The sequence below is a fragment of the Leucopleurus acutus genome, assembly GCF_964270905.1.
Source record: "Leucopleurus acutus genome assembly, chromosome: 9".
Lineage (NCBI taxonomy): Eukaryota > Metazoa > Chordata > Mammalia > Artiodactyla > Delphinidae > Leucopleurus > Leucopleurus acutus.
In genome coordinates, this window is record NC_139144.1 from 52120533 (window position 1) to 52146898 (window position 26366).

Below are 26366 nucleotides of genomic sequence, written 5' to 3' on the forward strand. Positions count from 1 at the left end.
GAACTGTAAGAAACAAAATTCCAATGAGGGTTTCTATTCTGAGGCTGTGTCCATACAAATGATTGCATTACCTATTGCAAAATGATTAAGTTGATATAGATACTGATTTTACAATAATGGAGAATTTAAAATATTCTATAGTTTTAGGAATGACCACAAAGTATGTGAGATAGTAACATGTTAAATTTGATCCTAAAAACATGTCCTAAATTTCGTGGCATTTTTTTAAATCAAAGGCAGGAGGCATGCTACAGTGCTCTTTCCTTCCACTGATACTCTTTTTAGTGATATTATACAAATGATTAAGAAAAGTTCATAGGCACAGACTACAAATAATTCTCCACACTTAAAAGACGTGATATGTAATTAAATGTATAGTTATTCATATATAAAATAACAATCTTAATTTGACTTTTGTTAAAATATTGCCATGATAATACTAGAAAAAATTAAACTAAGGGGAGAATCACACTTACCACACCCTTAATACAACTACAATTATTCTTTCCCTTGACCCTATTTTTTTTTTTTTTTTTTTGGCGATACGCGGGCCTCTCACTGTTGTGGCCTCTCCCGTTGTGGAGCACAGGCTCCGGACGCGCAGGCTTAGCGGCCATGGCTCACGGGCCCAGCCGCTCCGCGGCATGTGGGATCTTCCCGGGCTGGGGCACAAACCCGTGTCCCCTACGTCAGCAGGCGGACTCTCAACCACTGTGCCACCAGGGAAGCCCTCCTTGACCCTATTTTTAATCTTTGCCTATAACTTACATCATAATTACATATTGTATTATGTCAACATCACCAATTTATGTTGATTAAGCAATATAACTGAATAGCAAGTTTTTAACTGAATAGCAAATAATAACAAATTCCATATATTCTTCCAAATAATAACAAATAAGCAGAGAGTGAGCTTCTTCCATATTTGGTTTAACAGGAGAAAGACTGATAAAGCAACAAGACATGAAGGATTAATTATTAGAATAATTTTTTCAATTATAATCAGAATACAGCAGAGTAAACACATAGCATGATTAATCTTTGAATGTCTATTCATTTTTCAACTACACTTGACCACAGAGCAAAAATACATCATCATGGCTCTCATATAACTTTGATTAAAAAGTCTGTCACTAAAAGTCTATTCTTTAAATTTGTAACTCTGCAATTAATAAATGTACACAGGACTTTAAAGATTAAAAAATGTCGAGGGAGATCTCTTAGTTCTTCTCCAGTCACTTAAATAAGTGATGAGGTCTGAGAGCCAAATCAGCAAAGAAAGTAAGAATGTTCTTTAAATAATTTCTCTATTAAGCCACTAAAGATGGGTGTTTAAAAGTGTAGCACATAGGCAAAGTGAAATATTTCTCAATTCCAGTTAGTCCCAAAACAAAATTAATCTGGTAAAATCCTTGGGAGTGGGGGCATACTATCTAGGAAGCAGAGATTTTGCCCTTACTGCCTCTCTGTTTCAAGAACCTTCCAAACAGTAACTTAAGTCTTGGGTGGAAAAACATGTCTTACTGAGGTAGAATCTGAATGTAACAATGGGAAGACACAAAGTGAAACAGTTGGTTCTCTAGGGTACACACAGTAAAAGGTGACTAGGATACAAAAAACACACATGCTGAGATGCTAAGTATTCAAATCCAGAAGCAGTCATGTCTGATTTTTATACCTGTTCTTAATCTTACCTTAAATCTGCCCAAACTAAAACTATCAATGCCATCTGTTTTCCTTAAAGTATGTTTCTAATTCGTCACATTTTTTCTTACATTTGGATTTCAGAAATATTCAAAGTGACTGTGAAAATAAAAATAAAATAACTGATTTATGACTGCATTTTATCTTTTAATTAGAAATATTTTCCCAGGTGTTTTTCAAACACTCAACATCACCCTTGTGATATTTACTGCACATTACAAGGGGAGGTTTTACAATTTATGTACTTAAATGGCATCATCTGTGTGAAACCTGAGCAAGCAATAATCATCACTCCCTTGCTTAATTCTGCACGCCCAGGGTTGAGTTATTTTGCAGAATCCAAATAATCAATTTCATAAAACGTTCATGAAACCAAAATGAGAAGTTACACTCAGCTCTGCTTCTGAGACCTAATGCCTCATTCATAATCATCCCATTGAAATCTCACTCTAAAATCCTAACATGTGCCTTCTAGGGTCTATGAAAAGGAGTAACCCTGCAGGTGTCCTTCTCAAACCAGCAGGCCAGGAAGGCCTGCAGAGGAGTTACTGAATATATGGGAGGCTGTAGAACTGCCAATACTTTGCTAAAAATCCTGGGGTATTACTCAGAATGAGATCATTACGGCATGCCGCTAATCTTAATGTTATTTTACTGTGAGCATTCAGGAGAAGATAAAAGGCAGGACTGTGTAACCTGAAACCAATAAGAATCACGCTCCCTGTGCTATTGGAAAATGATTGTAGAAATATATATAAAGTCTTCGTTATTTTAAAAGAATAAAATTGAACTTCTAGGCCCTCTTCAAGATAAAGGAAAATTTTTTCAGTGATTTAAATCATAGAAAAGGCAATACTGAAGATCTTAACTGTACAAAGTGGCAGAGTTAAAATAATATTCAGGATGATATACAGGTTACTTCTGATCCACCAATTAAAGGTTGAAAACAGCCTTTTTAGGATATTTGGTTTAGGACCTATACTGGGAAAAATAGTTAGGAGTAGTACCATGGAGAGGAATTAAATAGAACCATCAAATTACTTAAGACTCCTCACGGCTAGATGCCAAGAGTTAAATGTCAATAAGAGGGTTAAAATAAAAACACGTTTACAGAAGACTGGCTTGAGAAAGTCACATAAGTGGACATTTGGGTTTGTTTCCTGCCATTTTAAGCAAGTTTGCAATAAATTCACTTATCTCATCAGTTCCATGTACAATTTATCAATTTACATTTCTGCATAATAATTCTAAATACTAAAATATCTCACTGTTTTTTCTTAAGGAAGGTCCAATAATAGAACATTCATTAACATCCATTTTGACTACTTGGTACCAAAGTACTACTTGCTGATTAAATATTGTGAATATCAATTACTCTTGCTTGAAAGTTAACAGAGATATATGCTGAAAGAGAAGTGTGTTCATTGCATTACATTTTCTACATTACATTACACTGACCACGTTGGCCAAAAAAAAAAAAAAGTTTTCCACTAGGACCTCTAAAAGGAAGATTGACTCCTCTATTACTCAGTATTCCCTATTATTCTATTTCACATCTTTATAGAGGATGGATAGATAACTATCTTATATAGTATCCTATTATACATCTCTGGCTGCCTTCCTGTTCCTCCAGAGAAACCATTAAATCAATGGCAGCAAAAACAGCCTCCTTTCTCCCAACTCACCCTTGACATGGCAGGACACCAAAGGTAACTGTTGGTCATCGCTTGGCACATGTTCACTCATAGAACAGTAGTAATAGGAAAAGAAGCAAGAGTTATGATTGAAAGGGAGTTCCTTAAGGATAAAGATTTTGTGCTAAATCCAAAGATATAAAGTCCTTGTCAGATAGGAAAGATGTATAACATACTGTTCTGAATTTTTCTAGGAGTTTTAATGCAATCCATTTCACATTCCCTCCTTCCCTCACTCCTCTTGTCCATCATGAACAAGGTATGATACCTAAGTAAAAGAAAACTTAAAGTTGTGCCTTGTCCTGTGATATCAAACTGATCTATACAATCTGCAAGACTCAAGGCAAATATTAAGCACCTTCTCATACGACTTCAAGATCCTGCAGGCACACATATACACGCATGGGATACCAATAACTTGAAACAAAGCTTTCAATGTGAAAGATTTACACCAGGTAAATTAAAATCATAAATATGACATTTAGCTTTAACTTTAAAGTGTGACATTTTGAGATTCATATGAAAGTAAATCATTATCCTCACATGTGAATGACACCTTGATTGGGCCAAGACAGGAGTAGATTATATTGTCTTATCCTCCCACTCTTGGAGAATCTATAGTACTTATAGTTCCCTGTCACTCAGAGTAAGCAACATCCTCTCCATCTAAATACCTGTGGTTTTTTTGTTTTTTGTTTTTATCAAGAGGAATAAAGTAGAGCTATTTCTATTTCATGCCATTTCTACTAAAGACATTTCATGTCTGACAGGAAAATGTCCGCTTCTCTCATGTTCATTCAGGCAACAGGATATTTGTATTGAGAACAATTAAACACATAATTTCTTAAGTTCAGTTAATCCTCTTCAGCATCCTATACCTCTTTCAGAACATTTATTATAATAGTAAATAATTATGTAATGTATAAGGTCCCAGAAAGCAGAAGCTGTCTGTTTTGTTTACCCATATATCCCTAGCATCTACAAGAGGGTTTGAATCAGAGTTGGATACACAGTAATATGTGTTGGATTATTGAAAGAATTTTAATAAATTTAAAGTACCTTTAACTCGCTTCAAAAAGCTGAGTGTAAATGTCATCAAGTAAGTGTAGTAAAAATTTTAAAACTCAATAAGGGGAAATTATATTGAAATCTTCAAGAAACAGACTCATATATTAGTCATATTCTTCCTTTGGAACCTGACAGTTTATCCAGCTTTGAACCATCACTTTCTCATTGTGTACATAACACAGTACTGTATATAGGTTTTACGTAATGCTGAGCGACAGAATAATGTCCAATATTAGTTAAGAATCTGGCAAATGTTCAGTATGATACAAAGTATGAAATACGAGATCATCTAGCATTTAATGTAATTCTCTGTACTGGAAAAACTGTTTAGTGGTCACGGCTCAAAGAAAATTGCTATTATATACAGATTTTTAATGCAAAAAAGAGTATTAAGCCCTACTGTGTGTCAGAAGCTGTGCTCGGTACACAAAACAAATTCCTTTAGCATTTCCATTCTAGTAAGAGAAAATAACAGGCAGTAAACAAATATACGATATGTCAGGAGGCAGTAAGTGTTAAGAAGAAAAAAAAAAAACAGGGATACAAGGACCCAAGAGTAAGCTGGAGGTGGAGGAAGTATATTTTATTTAGGGCAGTTCTGGTTTACACAGGAGACTGAACATTAACCAGTTCTGTAAGCTAATATCCATTGACAGATAATTGAACCCTACCCAATCCAAAGAAAATCAGGCATGAGAATAACAATGCTGAATGATGCATTCATCCATACTCCTTAGTTATGCATAATGTCAACTGTCGTTGGTTTAAGCCAGGCTGAATCCAATAATGAGAACACAGATATTTGCCTCCCAGTGAGAAGAATTATAAAATGGTATTACGACTGTATGAAAAAGGGCAGGTCAGATGTTTAACAGTTACTTTATGGGAAGAGTTTATGCAGTATAAATGGGCGTGATGTTTTACATAAATATTTTTTTCTTTTTAAAGCCTTAAATTTGCATCCTACTTTTTTTTTTTTTTCCCAGTACGCAAGCCTCTCACTATTGTAGCCTCTTCCGTTGCGGAGCACAGGCTCCAGACGCGCAGGCTCAACGGCCGTGGTTCACGGGCCCAGCCGCTCCGCGGCATGTGGGACCCTCCTGGACTGGGGCACGAACCCGTGTCCCCTGCATCGGCAGGCGGACTCTCAACCACTGTGCCACCAGGGAAGCCCCCTGCATCCTACTGTCTATAGTACTGTTAAAAAACCAACTAGGTTCAGTTTATTTAACAAAATTTTCTGCTGCTACATAAAGTAGCACATGGTAGTGTGTGTGAGAAAAATAGAGAGAGGGAGAGAAAGTTCTCCTCTAAACCCCATCTTTACCATTGGCTGCCTCCTGCATTCTACTCCTGCTCAACAAGTTGAGGATTTTAAAATATTCTGTATTAACTATTTACTAATACTTGTGCTTCCTGAAGAGTTGAAAAAGGTAGCTACAATAATCAAATATGCTCTAACAGTTGCCCATATTGCTTAAAGTTACTTTTTACTACAGATAATTGACAACTCATTTTTCCTTTGATTTGAAAATATAGGAAAGCATTTTCATGACCCATTTTTCCCCAGAATTTTCTTGTCAAAATGCCTGGGATTCTAGCTTTATTCCATGAAGATTTTTTAGGAGTAGTTACTATGATCACTCGTTGGCATCATTAACTGAATGTTAACGTTAAATTTCTCACATTATGCTAAATATTTTTTGACTGGATCAAATATGGTAAACACGAGATTTTAATTCATCTAGGATAATCACTCCAATTTTGTTATAGCCGTCCTGCAGGCTGTCTACATTTGCATCAAAAAGTGAAATAGGAGGGGCTTCCCTGGTGGCGCAGTGGTTAAGAGTCCGCCTGCCGATGCAGGGGACACAGGTTCGTGCCCCGGTCCAGGAAGATCCCACATGCCGCGGAGCGGCTGGGCCCGTGAGCCATGGCCGCTGAGCCTGCGCGTCCGGAGCCTGTGCTCCGCAACGGGAGAGGCCACAGCAGTGAGAGGCCTGCGTACCGCAAAAAAAAAAAAAAAAAGTGAAGTAAGATATTCAAACTAATGTTTATTTAGATGAACATTCACACAAGTACAGAAGTACAAATTTATGAAGTGGAGGAGAAAGGAATGAAAAATGCAGGAAACCGTTTAGTACGCCAGAGGTGGGACATGGCTGTTCCAACAAGCAGTGCATTTGGATAGGTCCCAGGTCCAAACCACACTGTGCCTCAGCACGAGATCAGATTTGAGACTAGTTAGAATTCTCTGCCTGTGTCTGAGCTCCACCATCAGGAGGACATGGAAAGAAGGAGCCATAGGGTTGATTTCCAGTTGGAATACAAGAAATAAGAAGGTATTAAAAGAAATGGTGAAAGAAAAGGATGACAGGAGACTTAATAAAACCTGTGTATGTGATGGGCCAAGGACATGGATTCAGTCAGGCTGTCAGGCAGCCTTGTTTCTGACTTCAGGCTCTGTTATCCCATTTGCCACTCGATTTCTGTCGGGTTACATCAATAGAGAGTCGACATTTCATCTGAAGCACAATTCCAAACCCTAATAGTTTCTCTTGTAAAAGTCCTTCTGTTAATTAATTTTATGACATTTGTTATCACTGAAGTGATTTTTATCACTCAGTCTTTTAGTTATTGTAGGAAGTCACCCTGAGGACTGAAAACTATGAGCTACTGGAAAACTGTCTGTAAAAATCAGGCAGAAAGGTAGTAATGAGTCTTAAAGATGAAAACAGCTTCACTTATTTCTATATGTTCTTTCCTCTGTTGCTAAAGAAAATATTAAAAATATTTACAAAGTGGTTTTTTTTTCCAGGTACGTCAACATTTTGGCACTGGTTAATGCTTTCTGTTACTTTTTCCTTCCAGGAGCCTTAAGTGCCAAAGGGTGACTCTGCACAAGAACATGTTTCTGACTTACGTTCTGAATTCTATCATTATCATCATCCACCTGGTTGAAGTTGTGCCCAACGGAGAGCTCGTGAAAAGGGATCCGGTAAGCACTACATGATTTGTTTCTAATTTTATTTTCAAGGATATAATAAGTATAAATAGTGAACATGCTGTCATTGTCTTACTTAAGCAGCTGTTTATATATATAATAATATTTTACAGTTGAGTTTTGCATTTAACAAGGCACATCATTTCTGTGTAATTATTGGAAGTAATGGTTATATGCTATAGTAAAGGGCTGGGAATGATAAAGTTATAGCCCAATAAGAATCATACCATAAATAATGAATTTTCATGACTAATCAATAATTTATTAACATCTATGGGAAGTTCACTGAGCACGTATACTAGGTGTACTAAAGCAGTGCTTTGCAGTGGCCCCAGTGTGTCACTAATGGGTTACAGGTGTGCATAGGTATTAATCCCTCAGCATTCTGGTGCCGAGCTGGTCTTGGGCCAGTCACTTCAGCTGCAAGTAGCTATGCATTTACTCTAGTGATTCATATAAATTTTATCATGTTCTATGTTTGCATGACTTAGAAAAAAGTTTTAAATGTCCCTAGTTCAGGCACTGTCATCTCCCAGTCTCTGCTAATGGCCCCCATTAACTGAGCTCAACCAGAAACCAGAGGGCGAGGAAGCCCTGAAGGAGATGTGCAGAGCAATTTCTCCAGGCCCAGGAGCTGGGTAGAGAGTGCATTTGAAAGCACAAACAGAAGTTATCCAGCACACAATGAATGGCCAAGGGATATTTTCATTTTTGTTTCTCTGCTTAACTGTGTTATGCAAACATCTGTAGATAGCCTCATCTTTCAAAACTGGCATTTGACAGCTCTGCCAACCCAATGACAAAAATGCGTGAAATCTGCCCAGGGCGTGCATCCTGCGTGACAGTGGCATGGCATGGGAAAGCAGCTTAATTTGGCTTCTAATGGATCCACAGTGCTAATAATTTTTGCAGTGTGAATACATCCAGAAAGGCATTGTGATCCATCTTTTAAAACCATGGCATCTGTTATTGAGACAGATTCCTGTCTTAGGTGCAGAATGGGTTTACCTTGATGAGTTTTCGTCTTTCATGTCAACTGATTTTAATAAAAGTAATCTCATTTCACTTAATCCTCACAAGACCCCAGCGAAGGGCGGATATTCTCCCCATCATTTTTTTTTAACATCTTTATTGGAGTATAATTGCTTTACAATGGTGTGTTAGTTTCTGCTTTATAACAAAGTGAATCAGCTACACATATACATATATCCCCATATCCCCTCCCTCTTGTGTCTCCCTCACACCCTCCCTATCCCACCCCTCTAGGTGATCACAAAGCACTGAGCTGATCTCCCTGTGCTATGCAGCTGCTTCCCACTAGCTATCTATCTTACATTTGGTAGCGTATATATGTCCCTGCCACTCTCTTACTTCGTCCCAGCTTACCCTTCCCCCTCCCCGTGTCCCAAGTCCATTCTCTGCATCTGCATCTTTATTCGTGTCCTGCCATCTCCCCATTATTATTATTTTTTTTTTATCTTCTACTTTCTTTTTTTTTAACATCTTTATTGGGGTATAATTGCTTTACGATGGTGTGTTAGTTTCTGCTTTGTAACAAAGTGAATCAGTTATACATATACATATGTTACCATATCTCTTCCCTTTTGCATCTCCCTCCCTCCCACCCTCCCTATCCCACCCCTCCAGGCGGTCACAAAGCACCCAGCTGAACTCCCTGTGCTATGCGGCTGCTTCCCACTAGCTATCTACCTTACATTTGGTAGTGTATATATGTCCATGCCTGTCTCTCGCTTTGTCACAGCTCACCCTTCCCCCTCCCCATATCCTCAAGTCCGTTCTCTAGGTCTGTGTCTTTATTCCTGTCTTACCCCTAGGTTCTTCATGACATTTTTTTCCCTTAAATTCCATATATATGTGTTAGCATACGGTATTTATCTTTCTCTTTCTGACTTACTTCACTCTGTATGACAGACTCTAGGTCTATCCACCTCATTACAAATAGCTCAATTTCGTTTCTTTTTATGGCTGAGTAATATTCCATTGTATATATGTTCCACATCTTCTTTATCCATTTATCCGATGATGGACACTTAGGTTGTTTCCATCTCAGGGCTATTGTAAATAGAGCTGCAATGAACATTTTGGTACATGACTCTTTTTGAATTATGGTTTTCTCAGGGTATATGCCCAGTAGCTGCATCATATGGTAGTTCTATTTGTAGTTTTTTAAGGACTCTCCATACTGTTCTCCATAGTGGCTGTACCAATCAATTCACATTCCCACCAGCAGTGCAAGAGTGTTCCCTTTTCTCCACACCCTCTCCAGCAATTATTGTTTCTAGATTTTTTGATGATGGCCATTCTGACTGGTGTGAGATGATATCTCATTGTAGTTTTGATTTGCATTTCTCTAATGATTAATGATGTTGAGCATTCTTTCATGTGTTTGTTGGCAATCTGTATATCTTCTTTGGAGAAATGTCTATTTAGGTCTTCTGCCCATTTTTGGATTGGGTTGTTTGTTTTTTTGTTATTGAGCTGCATGAGTTGCTTGTAAATTTTGGAAATTAATCCTTTGTCAGTTGCTTCATTTGCAAATATTATCTCCCATTCTGAGGGTTGTCTTTTGGTCTTGTTTATGGTTTCCTTTGCTGTGCAAAAGATTTGAAGTTTCATTAGGTCCCATTTGTTTATTTTTGTTTTTATTTCCATTTCTCTAGGAGGTGGGTCAGAAAGGATCTTGCTGTGATTTATGTCATAGAGTGTTCTGCCTATGTTTTCCTCTAAAAGTTTGATAGTTTCTGGCCTTACATTTAGGTCTTTAATCCATTTTGAGCTTATTTTTGTGTATGGTGTTAGGGAGTGATCTAATCTCATACTTTTACATGTGCCTGTCCAGTTTTCCCAGCACCACTTGTTGAAGAGGCTGTCCCTTCTCCACTGTACATTCTTGCCTCCTTTATCAAAGATAAGGTGACCATATGTGCGTGGGTTTATCTCTGGGCTTTCTATCCTGTTCCATTGATCTATCTTTCTGTTTTTGTGCCAGTACCATACTGTCTTGATTACTGTAGCTGTGTAGTATAGTCTGAAGTCAGGGAGCCTGATTCCTCCAGCTCCGTTTTTCATTCTCAAGATTGCTTTGGCTATTCGGGGTCTTTTGTGTTTCCATACAAATTGTGAAATTTTTTATTCTAGTTCTGTGAAAAATGCCAGTGGTAGTTTGATAGGGAGTGCACTGAATCTGTAGATTGCTTTGGGTAGTAGAGTCATTTTCACAATGTTGATTCTTCCAATCCAAGAACTTGGTATATCTCTCCATCTATTTGTATCATCTTTAATTTCTTTCATCAGTGTCTTATAATTTTCTGCATACAGGTCTTTTCTCTCCTTAGGTAGGTATATTCCTAGATATTTTATTCTTTTTGTTGCAATGGTAAATGGGAGTGTTTTCTTGATTTCACTTTCAGATTTTTCATCATTAGTGTATAGTAGTGCCAGAGGTTTCTGCGCATTAATTTTGTATCCTGCTACTTTACCAAATTCATTGATTAGCTCTAGTAGCTTTCTGGTACCATCTTTAGGATTCTCTGTGTATAGTATCATGTCATCTGCAAACAGTGACAGCTTTACTTCTTCTTTTCCGATTTGGATTTCTTTTATTTCCTTTTCTTCTCTGATTGCTGTGGCTAAAACTTCCAAAACTATATTGAATAAGAGCGGTGAGAGTGGGCAACCTTGTCTTGTTCCTGATCTTAGTGGAAATGCTTTCAGTTTTTCACCATTGAGGATGATGTTGGCTGTGGGTTTGTCATATATGGCCTTTATTATGTTGCAGAAAGTTCCCTCTGTGCCTACTTTCTGCAGAGTTTTTATCATAAATGGGTGTTGAATTTTGTCAAAAGCTTTCTCTGCATTTATTGAGATGATCATATGTTTTTTCTCCTTCAATTTGTTAATATGGTCTGTCACATTGATTGATTTGCATATATTGAAGAATCCTTGCATTCCTGGAATAAACCCCACTTGATCATGGTGTATGATCCTTTTAATGTGCTGTTGGATTCTGTTTGCTAGTATTTTGTTGAGGATTTTTGCATCTATGTTCATCAGTGATATTGGCCTGTAGTTTTCTTTCTTTGTGACATCCTTGTCCTGTTTTGGTATCAAGGTGATGGTGGCCTCGTAGAATGAGTTTGGGAGTGTTCCTCCCTCTGCTATGTTTTGGAAGAGTTTGAGAAGGATAGGTGTTAGCTCTTCTCTAAATGTTCGATAGAATTCGCCTGTGAAGCCATCTGGTCCTGGGCTTTTGTTTGTTGGAAGATTTTTAATGACAGTTTCAGTTTCAGTGCTTGTGATTGGTCTGTTCATATTTTCGATTTCTTCCTGATTCAGTCTTGGTAGGTTGTGCCTTTCTAGGAATTTGTCCATTTCTTCCAGGTTGTCCATTTTATTGGCATACAGTTGCTTGTAGTAATCTCTCATGATCTTTTGTATTTCTGCAGTGTCAGTTGTTACTTCTCCTTTTTCGTTTCTAATTCTATTGATTTGAGTCTTCTCCCTTGTTTTTTTTTTTTTTTTGATGAGTCTGGCTAATGGTTTATCTATTTTGTTTATCTTCTCAAAGAACCAGCTTTTAGTTTTATTGATCTTTGCTATCGTTTCCTTCATTTCTTTTTCATTTATTTCTGATCTGATTTTTATGATTTCTTTCCTTCTGCTAACTTTGGGGTTTTTTTGTTCTTTCTCTAATTGCTTTAGGTGCAAGGTTAGGTTGTTTGTTTGAGATGTTTCCTGTTTCTTAAGGTGGGCTTGTATTGCTATAAACTTCCCTCTTAGAAATGCTTTTGCTGCATCCCATAGGTTTTTGGTTGTCATTTCTCCATTGTCATTTGTTTCTAGGTATTTTTTGATTTCCTCAGTGATCACTTTGTTATTAAGTAGTGTATTGTTTAGCCTCCATGTGTTTGTATTTTTTACAGATCTTTTCCTGTAATTGATATCTAGTCTCATAGCGTTGTGGTCGGAAAAGATACTTGATACAATTTCAATTTTCTTAAATTTACCAAGGCTTGATTTGTGACCCAAGATATGATCTATCCTGGAGAATGTTCCATGAGCACTTGAGAAAAATGTGTATTTTGTTTTTGGATGGAGTGTCCTATAAATATCAATTAAGTCCATCTTGTTTAATGTATCATTTAAAGCTTGTGTTTCCTTATTTATTTTCATTTGGATGATCTGTCCATTGGTGAAAGTGGGGTGTTAAAGTCCCCTACTATGAATGTGTTACTGTCAATTTCCCCTTTTATGGCTGTTAGCATTTGCCTTATGTATTAAGGTGCTCCTATGTTGGGTGCATAAATATTTACAATTGTTATATCTTCTTCTTGGATCGATCCCTTGATCATTATGTAGTGTCCTTCTTTGTCTCTTGTAATAGTCTTTATTTTAAAGTCTATTTTGTCGGATATGAGAATTGCTACTCCAGCTTTCTTTTGGTTTCCATTTGCATGGAATATCTTTTTGCATCCCCTTACTTTTAGTCTGTATGTGTCTCTAGGTCTGAAGTGCGTCTGTTGTAGAGAGCATATATATGGGTCTTGTTTTCGTATCCATTCAGCCAATCTGTGTCTTTTGGTGGGAGCATTTAGTCCATTTACATTTAAGGTAATTATCGATATGTATGTTCATATTCCCATTTTCTAAATTGTTTTGGGTTCGCTATTGTAGGTCTTTTCCTTCTCTTGTGTTTCTTGCCTAGAAAAGTTCCTTCAGCATTTGTTGTAAAGCTGGTTGGGTGGTGCTGAAGTCTCTCAACTTTTGCTTGTCTGTAAAGGTTTTAATTTCTCCATCAAATCTGAATGAGATCCTTGCTGGGTAGAGTAATCTTGGTTGCAGGTTTTTCTCCTTCATCACTTTAAATATGTCCTGCCAGTCCCTTCTGGCTTGCAGAGTTTGTGCTGAAAGATCAGCTGTTAACCTTATGGGGATTCCCTTGTGTGTTATTTGTTGTTTTTCCCTTGCTGCTTTTAATATGTTTTCTTTGTATTTAATTTTTGACAGTTTGATTAATATGTGTCTTGGCATGTTTCTCCTTGGATTTATCCTGTATGGGACTCTCTGTGCTTCCTAGACTTGATTAACTATTTCCTTTCCCATATTCGGGAAGTTTTCAACTATAATCTCTTCAAATATTTTCTCAGTCCCTTTCTTTTTCTCTTCTTCTTCTGGAATCCCTATAATTCGAATGTTGGTGCATTTAATGTCCCAGAGGTCTCTGAGACTGTCCTCAGTTCTTTTCATTCTTTTTTCTTTATTCTGCTGTGCAGTAGTTATTTCCACTGTTTTATCTTTCAGGTCACTTATCCGTTCTTCTGTCTCAGTTATTCTGCCATTGATCCCATCTAGAGTATTTTTCATTTCATTTATTGTGTTGTTCATCGTTGTTTGTTTCATCTTTAGTTCTTCTAGGTCCTTGTTAAATATTTCTTGCATTTTGTCTATTCTATTTCCAAGATTTTGGATCATCTTTACTAACATTATTCTGAATTCTTTGTCAGGTAGACTGCCTATTTCCTCTTCATTTGTTAGGTAGGTCTGGTGGGTTTTTATCTTGCTCCTTCATCTGCTGTGTGTTTTTCTGTCTTCTCATTTTGCTTATCTTACTGTGTTTGGGGTCTCCTTTTTGCAGGCTGCAGGTTTGTAGTTCCCGTTGTTTTTGGTGTCTGTCCCCAGTGGCTAAGGTTGGTTCAGTGGGTTGTGTAGCTTCCTGGTGGAGGGGACTAGTGCCTGTGTTCTGGTGGATGAGGCTGGATCTTTTCTCTCTGGGGGGCAGGTCCACGTCTGGTGGTGTGTTTTGGGGTGTCTGTGGACTTATTACGATTTTGGGCAGCCTCTCTGCTAATGGGTGGGGTTGTGTTCCTGTCTTGCTAGTTGTTTGGCATAGGATGTCCAGCACTGTAGCTTTCTGGTCGCTGTGTGAAGCTGGGTGCTGGTGTTGAGATGGAGATCTCTGGGAGATTTTTGCCATTTGACATTATGTGGAGCTGGGAGGTCTGTTGTTGACCAGTGTCCTGAAGTTGGCTCTCCCACCTCAGAGGCACAGCACTGACACCTGGCTGCAGCACCAAGAGCCTTCCCTCCACATGCTCAGAATAAAAGGGAGAAAAAGTAGAAAGAATTAGTAGAAGTAGGAAGAAAGAAAGGAAGGAAGAAAGAAAGAAGGAAAGAAAGAAAGGAGGGAGGGAGGCATGGTGGGAGGAAGGAAGGAAGGAAGAAAGGAGGGAAGGAAGGGAAAAAGAAAGAAAGAAGGAAGATAAAGTAAAATAGAAAAGTAAAATATAATAAAGTTATTAAATTAAAAATAATTATTAAGAAAAAATAAAACAAAAACAAAAAAACGGACAGATAGAACCTTAGGACAAATGGTGGAAGCAAAGCTATACAGACAAAGTCTCACACAGAAGCATACACATACACACTCACAAAAAGAGGAAAAAATCGTAAATCTTGATCTCAAAGTCCACCTCCTCAATTTGGGATGATTCTATTGTCTATTCAGGTATTCCACAGATGCAGGTACATCGAGTTGATTGTGGAGCTTTAATCCGCTGCACCTGAGGCTGCTGGGAGAGATTTCCCTTTCTCTTCTTTGTTCTCACAGCTCCCAGGGGCTCAGCTTTGGATTTGGCCCCGCTTCTGCATGTAGGTCGCTGGAGGGCGTCTGTTCTTCGCTCAGACAGGACAGGGTTAAAGGAGCCGCTGATTCGGGGGCTCTGGCTCACTCAGGCTGGGGGGAGGGAGGGGTATGGAGTGCAGGTTGAGCCTGCGGCGGCAGAGACCGGCGTGACGTTGTACCACGCGCGCCGTGCGTTCTCCTGGGGAAGTTGTCCCTGGATCCCGGGACCCTGGCAGTGGCAGGGCTGCACTGGCTCCCGGGAGGGGAGGTGTGGAGAGTGACCTGTGCTCGCACACAGGCTTCTTGGTGGCGGTAGCAGCGGCCTTAGCGTCTCACGTCTGTCTCTGGGGTCCGCGCTTTTAGCCGCCGCTCGCGCCCGTCTCTGGAGCTCCTTTAAGCAGCGCTCTTAATCCCCTCTCCTCGCGCACCAGGAAACAAAGAGGGAAGAAAAAGTCTCTTGCCTCTTCGGCAGCTCCAGACTTTTCCCCGGACTCCCTCCCGGCTAGCCGTGGTGCACTAACCCCCTGCAGGCTGTGTTCACGCCGCCAACCCCAGTCCTCTCCCTGCGCTCCAACCAAAGCCTGAGCCTCAGCTCCCACCCCCGCCCGCCCCGGCGGGTGAGCAGACAAGCTTCTCGGGCTGGTGCGTGATGGTCGGCACCCATCCTCTGTGCGGGACTCTCCCCGCTTTGACCCCCGCACCCCTGTTGCTGCACTCTCTTCTGCGGCCCCGAAGCTGCCCCTCTCCGCCACCTGCAGTGTCCGCCCGTGAAGGGGCTTCTAGTGTGTGGAAACCTTTCCTCCTTCATAGCTCCCTCCCACTGGTGCAGGTCCCGTCCCTATTCTTTTGTCTCTGTTTAGTCTTTTTTCTTTTGCCCTACCCAGGTACTTGGGGACTTTCTTGCCTTTTGGGAGGTCTGAGGTCTTCTGCCAGCGTTCAGTCGGTGTTCTGTAGGAGTTGTTCCACGTGTAGATGTATTTCTGTTGTATCTGTGGGGAGGAAGGTGATCTCCACGTCTTACTCTATCGCCATCTTCCCCTCGTCCCCCCATTATTAACTGAGTAAATGGAGGCTTAGTGAAGGCACGTGTCCTACACACCATGGATAGTTAGACGTAGATAGTTGTCCTACACACTGTGGATAGTTAGATAGATAGATTCACACCCAGACCTGTCCCATGCAGAAGCCCATCCTCTCTCCTCTGTACCACATGGTGCTCTTATCTTGATTTCTTTCCTTAGGAAGATTGTTCTTAAAGATATTGGCTCAGCCATTTCAAAGTAATGGTTCTTCGTAATTAGACAAGCACACTCCATTTCATTAGGGAAGCTGACTCCCACTAAGATTAAAACAGGTGTAGAAGCCATTAACCAAGAATATCTCAGCAAAACTCAAATTTGGAGCATCCCATTTCCCATTAAATATGAAAACCCTGAGAAAGTTACTATCTGTACAAAGTAGGCCAGGAAATGGCACTTTAGTTATTGAATAATCAGCCCACCAACCTGGGAGCAGAGGTCTTGTAATTCTTGAATAGACTCTCTCCCATCTCTCTTGTGTGGGGTCTCACACCCACATGTTATGCCTCCAGCCCGCCCTCTGGATGTAGGGTAATGGGGGCTTTTCATCCATTATGAGATCATACTAAACCTGTTATCCTCCTGAAATAGTGTACATTCAGGACTTTTTCTGAGTTCACTATTAAATTGTAGAAGCCATTTAACCTTATCCATCAAATGAGAGTAATAGAAACTGCTCTTACTTCCAAGGGGTTGTCCCAGAGTCCCAAAGAAGCATAAAGCTTTTAAAAATTCCCAAGAGCGTGATATTGCAAACGATTGCTCACAAGGTTACTGCTAACCCTTGCCCTGTGGCTAGCTCCCTAGGTCTCTGCACATGACTTTCCCAACCAATCTGTTATTCTATTCGTTTTCTTAGACAGGTAAGTTATCATTGGCGGATGTTTTCACTTTCATAGGTACTTTAGGGACAGACATTCCTAGGTACTCTGGCAGTCACAGCACACAGGCTGCCTCCTAGCCACCAAGCAGCCAGCTCGGCTCTGCCTTCCAGCTCCCCTATTGCCTCGAAACCTTTAATAAAGCCTGTAAGCAGGTATCTAGGGGCCTGGCTTAGCCACAAAGCAGCTGATTCCCTGGGAGAATGTGAGCATAGGGGAGTCAGAGAAATTAATAGGAAGCTTTCTTCTGGATATGGAGATGGGAGGGTGGCTGTCTCACATTAGGCATTCTCAAAGTGACAGAAGTTTGAAAAACTGAAAAGAAGTTTATCTTTATGGCATGACTAACCCCAGGTTCTCCTAATCAATATCTTTTTAACCTAACAGACTTGGGTTGTTTTTTTTTTTTTAGCTATGCAAGAGTAAACTTCCTAGGAAAAAACTATAAAACTCGAAAGGTAGAACTTCATCCAATCAATCAAGTGTTTATTGAGCACCCCAAACTCAAATTTTAGTCTTCAGGCTGAACTAAATTCATATCATTTGCGGGAAATATCTATTTATGACATTCTCTTCACAATCCCTAGGAATATGCCCAGCCTCACATGGAAACAGCTGCCTATGTCTTGCAACTATATATGTGAGACTCAGTCATTTATCTACCTATTTCAAAGTGTGTGTATGTCTCTTTTTTAGTGGAAAACAAAGGAGCAAAAAGTCTGATTTTGTTCTGTGTGCCTGAATGAGAGGTCTCCTTTCCTCTAAGATTCAAATGAGAATAAGCCACCAATCACAGCCCACTTACAGTGGAAAACGGGGCGTGTGTGAGCACACTTCGCCCTCTTCCACATTTCCAAATGTCTGTTTTCTTCCACAGGACAAAATCTGGAAACATGTGCCTTTCACCAAATACATATAAATAGCATAGGCTAAAAACCAAAGACCACAACAACAAAAATTAATTGATGTTTGTAAATTGTGAAGCATACAACTGGCCCAAAGGAAAAAAACTAGGACATTTGTTGTTAGTACTTTCTCTATTTGAACAGTCTTTGTTGTCCAGTGAGATTTTGGTACATCTCTTATCTAATCCTCCACATACAACACAGGACTGCTTTCTCTAGGCAGGCAAAATTAGTTCAAGAAAAGGGTAGGAAAGAACTCTCAAGTAGATATATCTTGTATGTTATTCACTATTGAAAATGCTTATTTACTATTTCCAAGAGAGATATAGGTCTTAAACTTTGTATTGTACCTTATCTTGAAAATGCATATTCTGTCATAAATGCTATCATAGAAGTCTAATTTCTTGAGGATCTTTTCCTATCCAAAAGACTATTAAAGTAAATTGCAGTTGGAACTACAAATGCAGGCATTAAGAATAAAGGAATTTTCCCTGTTGTAATATATTTGAATACCCAGGGGATAAACAAGAACTAGGAAAGGTTTAACCAGGTTTAACTAGAAAAGCCCCATCTTTCTGAGCAATAAAATTCCCCACCTTTAAAAAGACAGAAAATAACAGCCAAATATTGAGAGTCATGTCATCAACGTATTACTAAGTCATGTGCAACATCAGATATTTTAAATTACTCTAAATAAATTATATGAAATACTGCATTTTTCTTAAAAAACTGACATTCCAGAAAACACTAGATTAAGGTCCTCCCTAGCCAAGAAAAGTGGAGATAATAAAGAAAAACCCAAGAAAGAAGAGACAGACAAAAAAAATTAGCAGAAGAAATTTTTGAAAAAGGGAAGATATTAGACATTTTCAGTCTACAAATATTTATTGAAATTGCAATTAACATGAAAAACATAACGGAAGTCATAAACTAAAGCACATCCATCAGCACTTCATCTCTGTGATTCAAGCATATGTCTCTTTTCTATAAAAAAGAATACATAATTTTCTATATAAAAAAGAATATATAATTTTTAAAGACTCTTTCTTAAGCAAACTAAAGACAGAATTGTGGGTTGTTTTTTTTTCATTTTGACCCAGTTCTCAGGTCAGTGAATCAGTAGTTAAGAGGCAAAAATATTTTCCTTCCCAGTGCCCAAGGGGATATATTAAAAAGAAAGTTATTTCTTGTAAAAGGAGGCTGCATTATCCCAGTGCTTTCACACTACTTCTGTAAGGGTTTATTTTGTTGGGGGCAAAAGAAAACAGTGTTCTCACTTCTCAGCAGGGAATCCCAGTGGGTTTATGGTCCCTTTCCCATCGAAGTAGTCAGTCTCTTTCCTTGAAAGTTTTTTGGTTGGGCAGATTCTCTCCTGCAAAACCAAGGGTGAGAATCTTACTCCTTCACACAACTTTTTTTTCTTTTTAAAGTTAAACTCAAAATAACTCATCGAATAAATAAGGGCTGAATAAATCCTCAGTTTATTGAGTGATGTGAAAATTGCCCATTGTCATTTGTGTCATTTGAACATTTCATTTCCATAATATCTAAAATTTCATTTTCTTGTTCTGTCTGCTTATTCGATGATCTTCATGTAGAGAGTTAGGAGGCAGAATTAAAAGCATTGTTCTTGCTGCATCTAAAGGAAGCTGGCAGCAACTAGTCATTTTCTAGAAAGAAATGTTTCTCTGAACTTTTTATCTGAGTCTGAAAGGGACAATACAGTGAGATTAGTTTTTACTGGGAACCTGAGCATTTACCTCAAAACCCAAAACAATTGGGTCACATTTTCTACCGCCTCTTATATAAGTAAAGTCAAATGAGTCCCAAGTTCTGAAAACCAAAGTGAATTTCTTCTAAGTCTTACTTGTTCAGGACAGTTGAGCCAATAGGCTATGTCAGAACGTCAACCTAGTCACAGGAAGATCAGCTTGGAATGGATGCTCAGAAGTGAGGCACTAGAAACTGATGAGACCACGGGTGGAAACTTGACTCCTCCCACCTAGCCCAGAGGAGCCTGGTGGGAGGGAGACCATGTAAATGTGAGGGAGGTGACAGCGATAGCAGAGTTTTTGAGATGAGAGATCAAATGGCAGATAAAACTGTATTGGAATTATCCATTTTGGTAGCCTATGAAAGACATTAGGTTGAGAATGAAAAAGTATGATGGATTTGAGGGACAGTGCAGAGAGAATAATGCCAAGACACGGTAATGAATTGAGGTATCTTACCCTGGTCATTCATGCTATTTCACTTTACTTACATTTCAAAGCCAATAAATGGTCTTTTAACCAAGATCATATGGTACAGAAAAGTATAGAGGATTTCTTTATTCCTTTAAAAATTTCTTATTTATAATCAACCGTGTTTCCATACGGATTTGAAGAATTTATTCCTAAAATGGCTATAAACATCAACCCAATCTCCAGTTTCTCTCACCTGACCAATCTGGGTGATACCTCTGCACGAGAAATTAGTCACCTACAAATGGTATCTTGTGGTGTGGTTTATGTAGTGAGTCTTCATCTCAACATTTGCAGCTTGTTTCCCTTGCTTTGAGAAGGCTGTTATGAATGTCATGCAGCACTTCTTATAGATTTGTTTTCATTCTCAAAATTCCAGTTGAGTTACTAGAAGTTTTGTACACTCCCTTGGGGTATGTTGGTTAATTGCTAGAAAGCTGTGGAGCAATAATCAATTTGATATTAGCTGTGTTCAGGTGGATTGCTCCAAATACTACAGCATTGTTCTCGCTGAACCGCAGGATCTCGGATCCCAGCTCTTCTACTTACAGGTTAATGTTGAGCAAGTTTCTTAACCTCACTGGGCTTCACTTTCTTGATAGAGATATCAATAATAATAGTACCTTTCTCAAAGAGTTGCTTGTGAGGATTAAATGAACCAATACACCTAAGATCCATAAATCCATTTAAGAGTCAGAACTCTCAAATGTTAGCTATTATTATTTATACTAGAGTTGTTACCATTGTCAGCGACGTAAGCACTCATCATTTTCTAACTGTGGTACTCAGTTCCATTTCTGTGTCAACACACCATGGGAGGTGTGGAAACTCAGAGCATGTGTAAAATACTGCTTAAATCTAAAAGGACTAAGTGTGAAAGCAGAATGCACATACTCAGAGGTTTTAAATCACAAATAACCAAAAAGGGCTGTGGCCTAAGCCTGAGCATATAAAACTCATTCAGTCATGGCTTGAAAATCCCCAGTGAAGAGTGATAATATCCTCATTACAGCATGTAGGCAAAGACCTGTGAGTAGAGCAAGCTGTTAATTTTTATTCCCCTGCCACATTTCTAACAGGCTTTCCCCCCTGCCCCAATCATGTTTTCTGTTTTCTCTGGCTTTGTTTCCTGAACACTTCTGGAGTATTTCCTTTGCCCATTTCTGGATCATTTTCCAGTGTATTTATCTCAAATGGGACTTTTTTCTCCAGTGTTTTTTTTTTTTTTTTCTAAACACACCCAATCGTGACTACAGTTGCACAGATTCAAGCTTATTTTCTCTGAGGCTTTGTCAGAAATCAGCCCAGGATTGCATGACAGACTCACATTTAATTGAAAACGTTATATCTTTAAATTTCTCTAGAGAAGGACTGCAGTAGTTTCCTACAAAGTTAATGCTGACTTTCTGACTGGGGGATTTTTCTCCTTCATTCAACTAGCTTTAAAGACTGTACAAGTTGACAGCTTTCAAGTTGAAATGAAAGCCTTTTGCCCTTTGGTTTATCAACTGCACTGGCATCTTGACAAAAATTTCTGTAATTCCTCCTCATGAAGTTTTAGTATACATGTGCATCAAAGTCAGGACGTTTCTCATTGCATTGCGAGTCTACTGGAACAAGAAGCTTGTGCTCTTTGATGGTTAGAGTTATCAGTACTGGAAGGCCAGCAAGTAACCAAAACAGGAGTCAGGTACTGAGTAAACTCCCTCTGTACCCTAAACCCATTCAAAGTGTGCTCCATCGTCCAATAGCATTAGCATCACTCGGTACTTAACTTAGAAATGCAGAATTTACCACCCCATGCTAGATCTTCTGAATCAGAATCTCTACTAATGGGACCCAAAATCTGTTTTAACGAGCTCTCCCAGTGATTCTGATGCATGCTAAACTTTGAAAAAGCACTACTATAAACTTTTTCATTATTTATATTTGAACTGGATATTTTTGGAGGGATTCATTATTACATCACTGCTTTCAAGAACTCCTTTCAATAAGCCATGCCCACACCCTTTAGAGTGTAATTTCAAGTGGTAGATGAAAGGGCATTTCAAGCTTGTAAGATGTATGAAGGAATGGAGAGGAAAAAGGTAAGCCGTATGTCCTTTCTAGTTCCCTGTGTATCAAAATCACTCTCACACTTCAAAAGAGAGCTGGGAAAAATTACTGACCTAATCAAATATCAGTCTCATTTGATCCATTCACTTTTATAGACAAACAAAAGTAGTTTCTTTCCACAGTATTTCCCACTCTAGTTCTAAGCAGTTCAGGGAAGATAATAGAGTTGCAACCTCCATTCCCCAAAAGTGTATGCCCACGTGAGGCGGAATGATATACACACCACTGAAACAGAGGCAGAGCAACCTATAGACACAGTGCTGGAGATCACCAGGACCTACACCAAAGTTTATTTCTGCTTTAAAACAAGATTTATCAGAAATAAACTTGGCAGCTTTGATTCGGTACAAAGTACTATGGAGTTAGTACTCTTTAGACCATTTCAAACTAATTTTTCACTATTTTTAGTTATTAATATATTTGTATAGTGGAGGATGTGGTTTTAACTGTTTGCCGTAAGTTTTCAAACATGCTTCTGATAGCCCCCAGTAACCGAAGAGAGACCATCCTAGCATACTCTTCATTTTGCTACAATATTGTTCATGCAAATTCGAGAAGTAAATTTATAGTTAGCCACCTCTTTTACTATAAGTTAGTCTGTATAGCAGCCCCCAAATAATGCAAAAATTGGAGGAAGGGCAGAATGCTTGACAACGCTTAATAATTTGTTCGACTTTGGCAGAATCTACTAATTCATTCCTTGTTAATTTTCTCACAAATTGAATGGATTATTTAATGTTAATAACACAAACCCCATTAGTTTGATTCATTTATTTGCTATGATCTAGGTGCCAGGCTTTATGTACCTGAGAAAAGAATTTTTAATGGTATTAATGTTGGTTACAGAAACCACCTTTTTTAGAAGTCATTGTGCATGGCTGCATTTATGTATTTCTGTATTCATCTCCCCTCCAGAAGATGACTTTCTCAATTGCAAGCACTGAACTTTGTCTTCGCAATTCTAGGACCTAGTCCAGGATTGAACACACAAAAAAATAAGCATAATTTCTTCATGAAATTTAGCCACCATTTTGAAAAATCGAAGGATCTTAAATAATGTGTTTAACCAAACTCTAGCAGAATGTCCTTTAAGAAATAGTTGGTTGTTATTTTGAATTCTCCCTTGCCAAATTTTTTAAAGCCAAACAAGAACAAAACATCTCACAATTTTTTCCTTAGTATGCTACTGTATCTAGCCATATAGAACATAACTACAGGGAATAATGAGGATTGGCTGCATATAAAATGTGAAGTCAAAGCCATCATCTTTGCCCTCTTCTTATCCCTTCCTCTGCAAATGGCAGCCACCAAAGCTTCTGCTCTGGACCTCTTGATCCAGAAGGAATAGGGTTTTCAAGTAAGAGTAGTCTTTAAAATGAATCCAGGGTATCAACTGAATTTCTTATTTTACTTGTTTGTCATGTGCACATAGCAAGTATTTGCTTAGCAAATGCAAACTAATAGTATTTACTAATGCCAATTAGGAAGGTAATCAGATAAAGTCAGTGCCTTTGTAAGCCAATATAAATTACTTTCAGATTACCTGATGTTTTGAATTATCTGCACTACTGTTCCACTTTGGTCAGAATCAGAGGTTGATTCTATCTCTGAAAATACACAATCTGCCTTCTCATGGACACAGCTGGCTGCTTCTTAACGTTCAATGAGTTCTGAAAGGACTCAGTGCATCAGATTCCCAATAAGTGAATTACTATTGCTATGCATTGAATAGAAATGAGTGGTCCTGGAAAGGTTACTGCAATACTGAAAGTCACTTTCAGGCTAATTTGCTTTGTAAAAAAGAAGGCCTGAAATCCAGTCAGATTCAAACTGTAAAGCAGAGCATTTGATAAAATAATAATGCAAATAATCATCCTTAATATGTAAAGTCTTGCTAAATTGTTCTTATTTTTGTTGTTGTTAGAGGGAGTCAAGCACAGCTAAATACGTTAGGGTAGTGTTCCTCAACCAGGGACATTTTCTTCTCCAGGGGACATCTGGTAACGTCTGGAAATATATATATATATATATATATATATATATTTTTTTTTTTTTTTTGCGGTACACAGGCCACTCACTGCTGTGGCCTCTCCCGCTGCGGAGCACAGGCTCCAGAAGCGCAGGCTCAGCGGCAACAGCTCACGGGCCCAGCCGCTCCGCGGCATGTGCGATCTTCCTGGACCAGGGCACGAACCCGTGTCCCCTGCATTGGCAGGCGGACTCCCAACCACTGCGCCACCAGGGAAGACGTGGAAATATTTTTGATTGTTATGACTGGGTAGGGGATGCTACTGGCATCTAGGGGATAGAGGTCAGTAATAGTGCTAAACACCCATCAACACACAGGACAGCTCCACGACAAAAAGTATCCAGTCCAAAACATCGATAGTGCCAAGATGACAAGCCGTACTCTAGAGGTGACTAGGAAACTATTTAGGGTGTTTTGTTATGTAGTTTAAGCAATAATTATTTCTGTACAGACAACAATATGTAGTTAAGCTTGATTGCTCCAGAAATGTGGATCCCACATCAGTACTAAGTACCAGGCGAGGCTTCCATCCTTCTTTCTGTGTCCCAAACACATGGACCCCCATATAGAAACGAAGGCTCCCTTATGAAAGCAAAATCACATCAGTTGGGCTCAGCATAGCTCCTGGCTCATATATGAGAAATTAACCACCTGGTTCTCTCCTCTTTTACTGCTAAGTAAACATCACTAACAGATCAGTGAACTTCAGGAGAGCATTAACAATTTCTGTGTTATTCTCCTCACTGGCCGTAGAAAAGGGGCCCTAAAAGTTATGTGACGAATCCTTGGATGCTATCAGAAATTATGGGTCTCAGGCACACTACAGGAAAAATAAACCTGTCTAGTCTATATAAGTAACCAGGATGTAATGTGAAAAGAACATTTGGGAGACTGGGCTTCCATTGCCCTAGTTGGCTGTTTGTTTACATGTAATACTAAGAACCTATGAACTATTACTCTGATTTCCAATTCTAGAGGGTGACACGTTGATAGATGTTTGGGGAGACTGCCTTTCAGACTGAATGCAGATACTTTGGTTCATTCTCACGTTCACCCTCTGTTCTCGGCCAAATTGTTACAGATGTCTTCCACTGAGTATCTCCATTTCTTTCCAACAGCCGATCTGCAAGATTTTGCACTTTTTTCACCAGTACATGATGTCGTGCAACTATTTCTGGATGCTCTGTGAAGGGGTCTATCTTCACACGCTCATCGTGGTGTCTGTGTTCGCTGAGAGACAACGCATGTGGTGGTATTATATCCTGGGCTGGGGTATGTATTTTCTGCAGCTGAGTTTTGAGCCACCTTTACCTCTGTCTGTATATTCACAGTCTTCTTCTAGTCTTGGTCAGAGAGTAGGCAGGGGCTAAGGTCCTTTGAGGAGAGACGGGACACAGGTGCTGGCAGGAGTTCAGTCTCCAGGAGAACTTGGTAGAAGCTTTTTAACAAGTTCACATGGACTGTGATAGCAGGAGAGTGAGTGCAGCGAAGGAGGGGTATGACTATGAGAATGTCTTCAGGAAACAAACCCAGTTAACAGATGGACTGAAAACATGTGCTGATTGAGAGATCTGATTAGACCCCCTTCAGTTTTATTGATCACCTGTTTGTAGAGCAAAGGAGAATTTCACATTTTGAATTCTGTACTCCCCTACCCTGGACCCACTTCCCTTCCTCAAGAGTGTTCCTTCCTGTCAATCCATCAGCAGGACTCCTCTAGTGAAGGTTCAGGAAGTGGAGTCCAGCTAAGCAACAGACATAACCACATGGGCCTCCAAGTAGAACCTACCTGACCTCACAGTGCATGGCAATGGCTTTGAAAAGCTTATGGTGGGACTGTTTGAGGTGTGGCTACTACTTCTTCTTTTTTTTTCAAGGTTCATGGATGAGGTTTATTTTCCAATTGACAGTTTATGTTAGGTGAAACAGTCTCCATACCAGACGAGAAACAGTCACTTATTCATGTGGTTGAAAGAGTGAATTAAGTTAATTGTAGTCTTTA

The 26366-nt window shown here is 39.1% G+C and overlaps 1 protein-coding gene across 1 annotated transcript in view; it reads left to right on the forward strand.

Annotated features, from left to right (window-relative positions):
- The window catches only part of CALCR (calcitonin receptor), a gene marked incomplete at its 3' end in the record, with an annotated part of 65373 nt that overhangs the window by 20941 nt on the left and 18066 nt on the right, over positions 1–26366 (forward strand). The window contains exons 6-7 of the mRNA XM_082847069.1: positions 7338–7464; positions 25483–25636. Coding sequence (XP_082703195.1) covers positions 7338–7464; positions 25483–25636 — 281 coding nt within the window. The remainder of the gene's footprint in view (positions 1–7337; positions 7465–25482; positions 25637–26366) is intronic.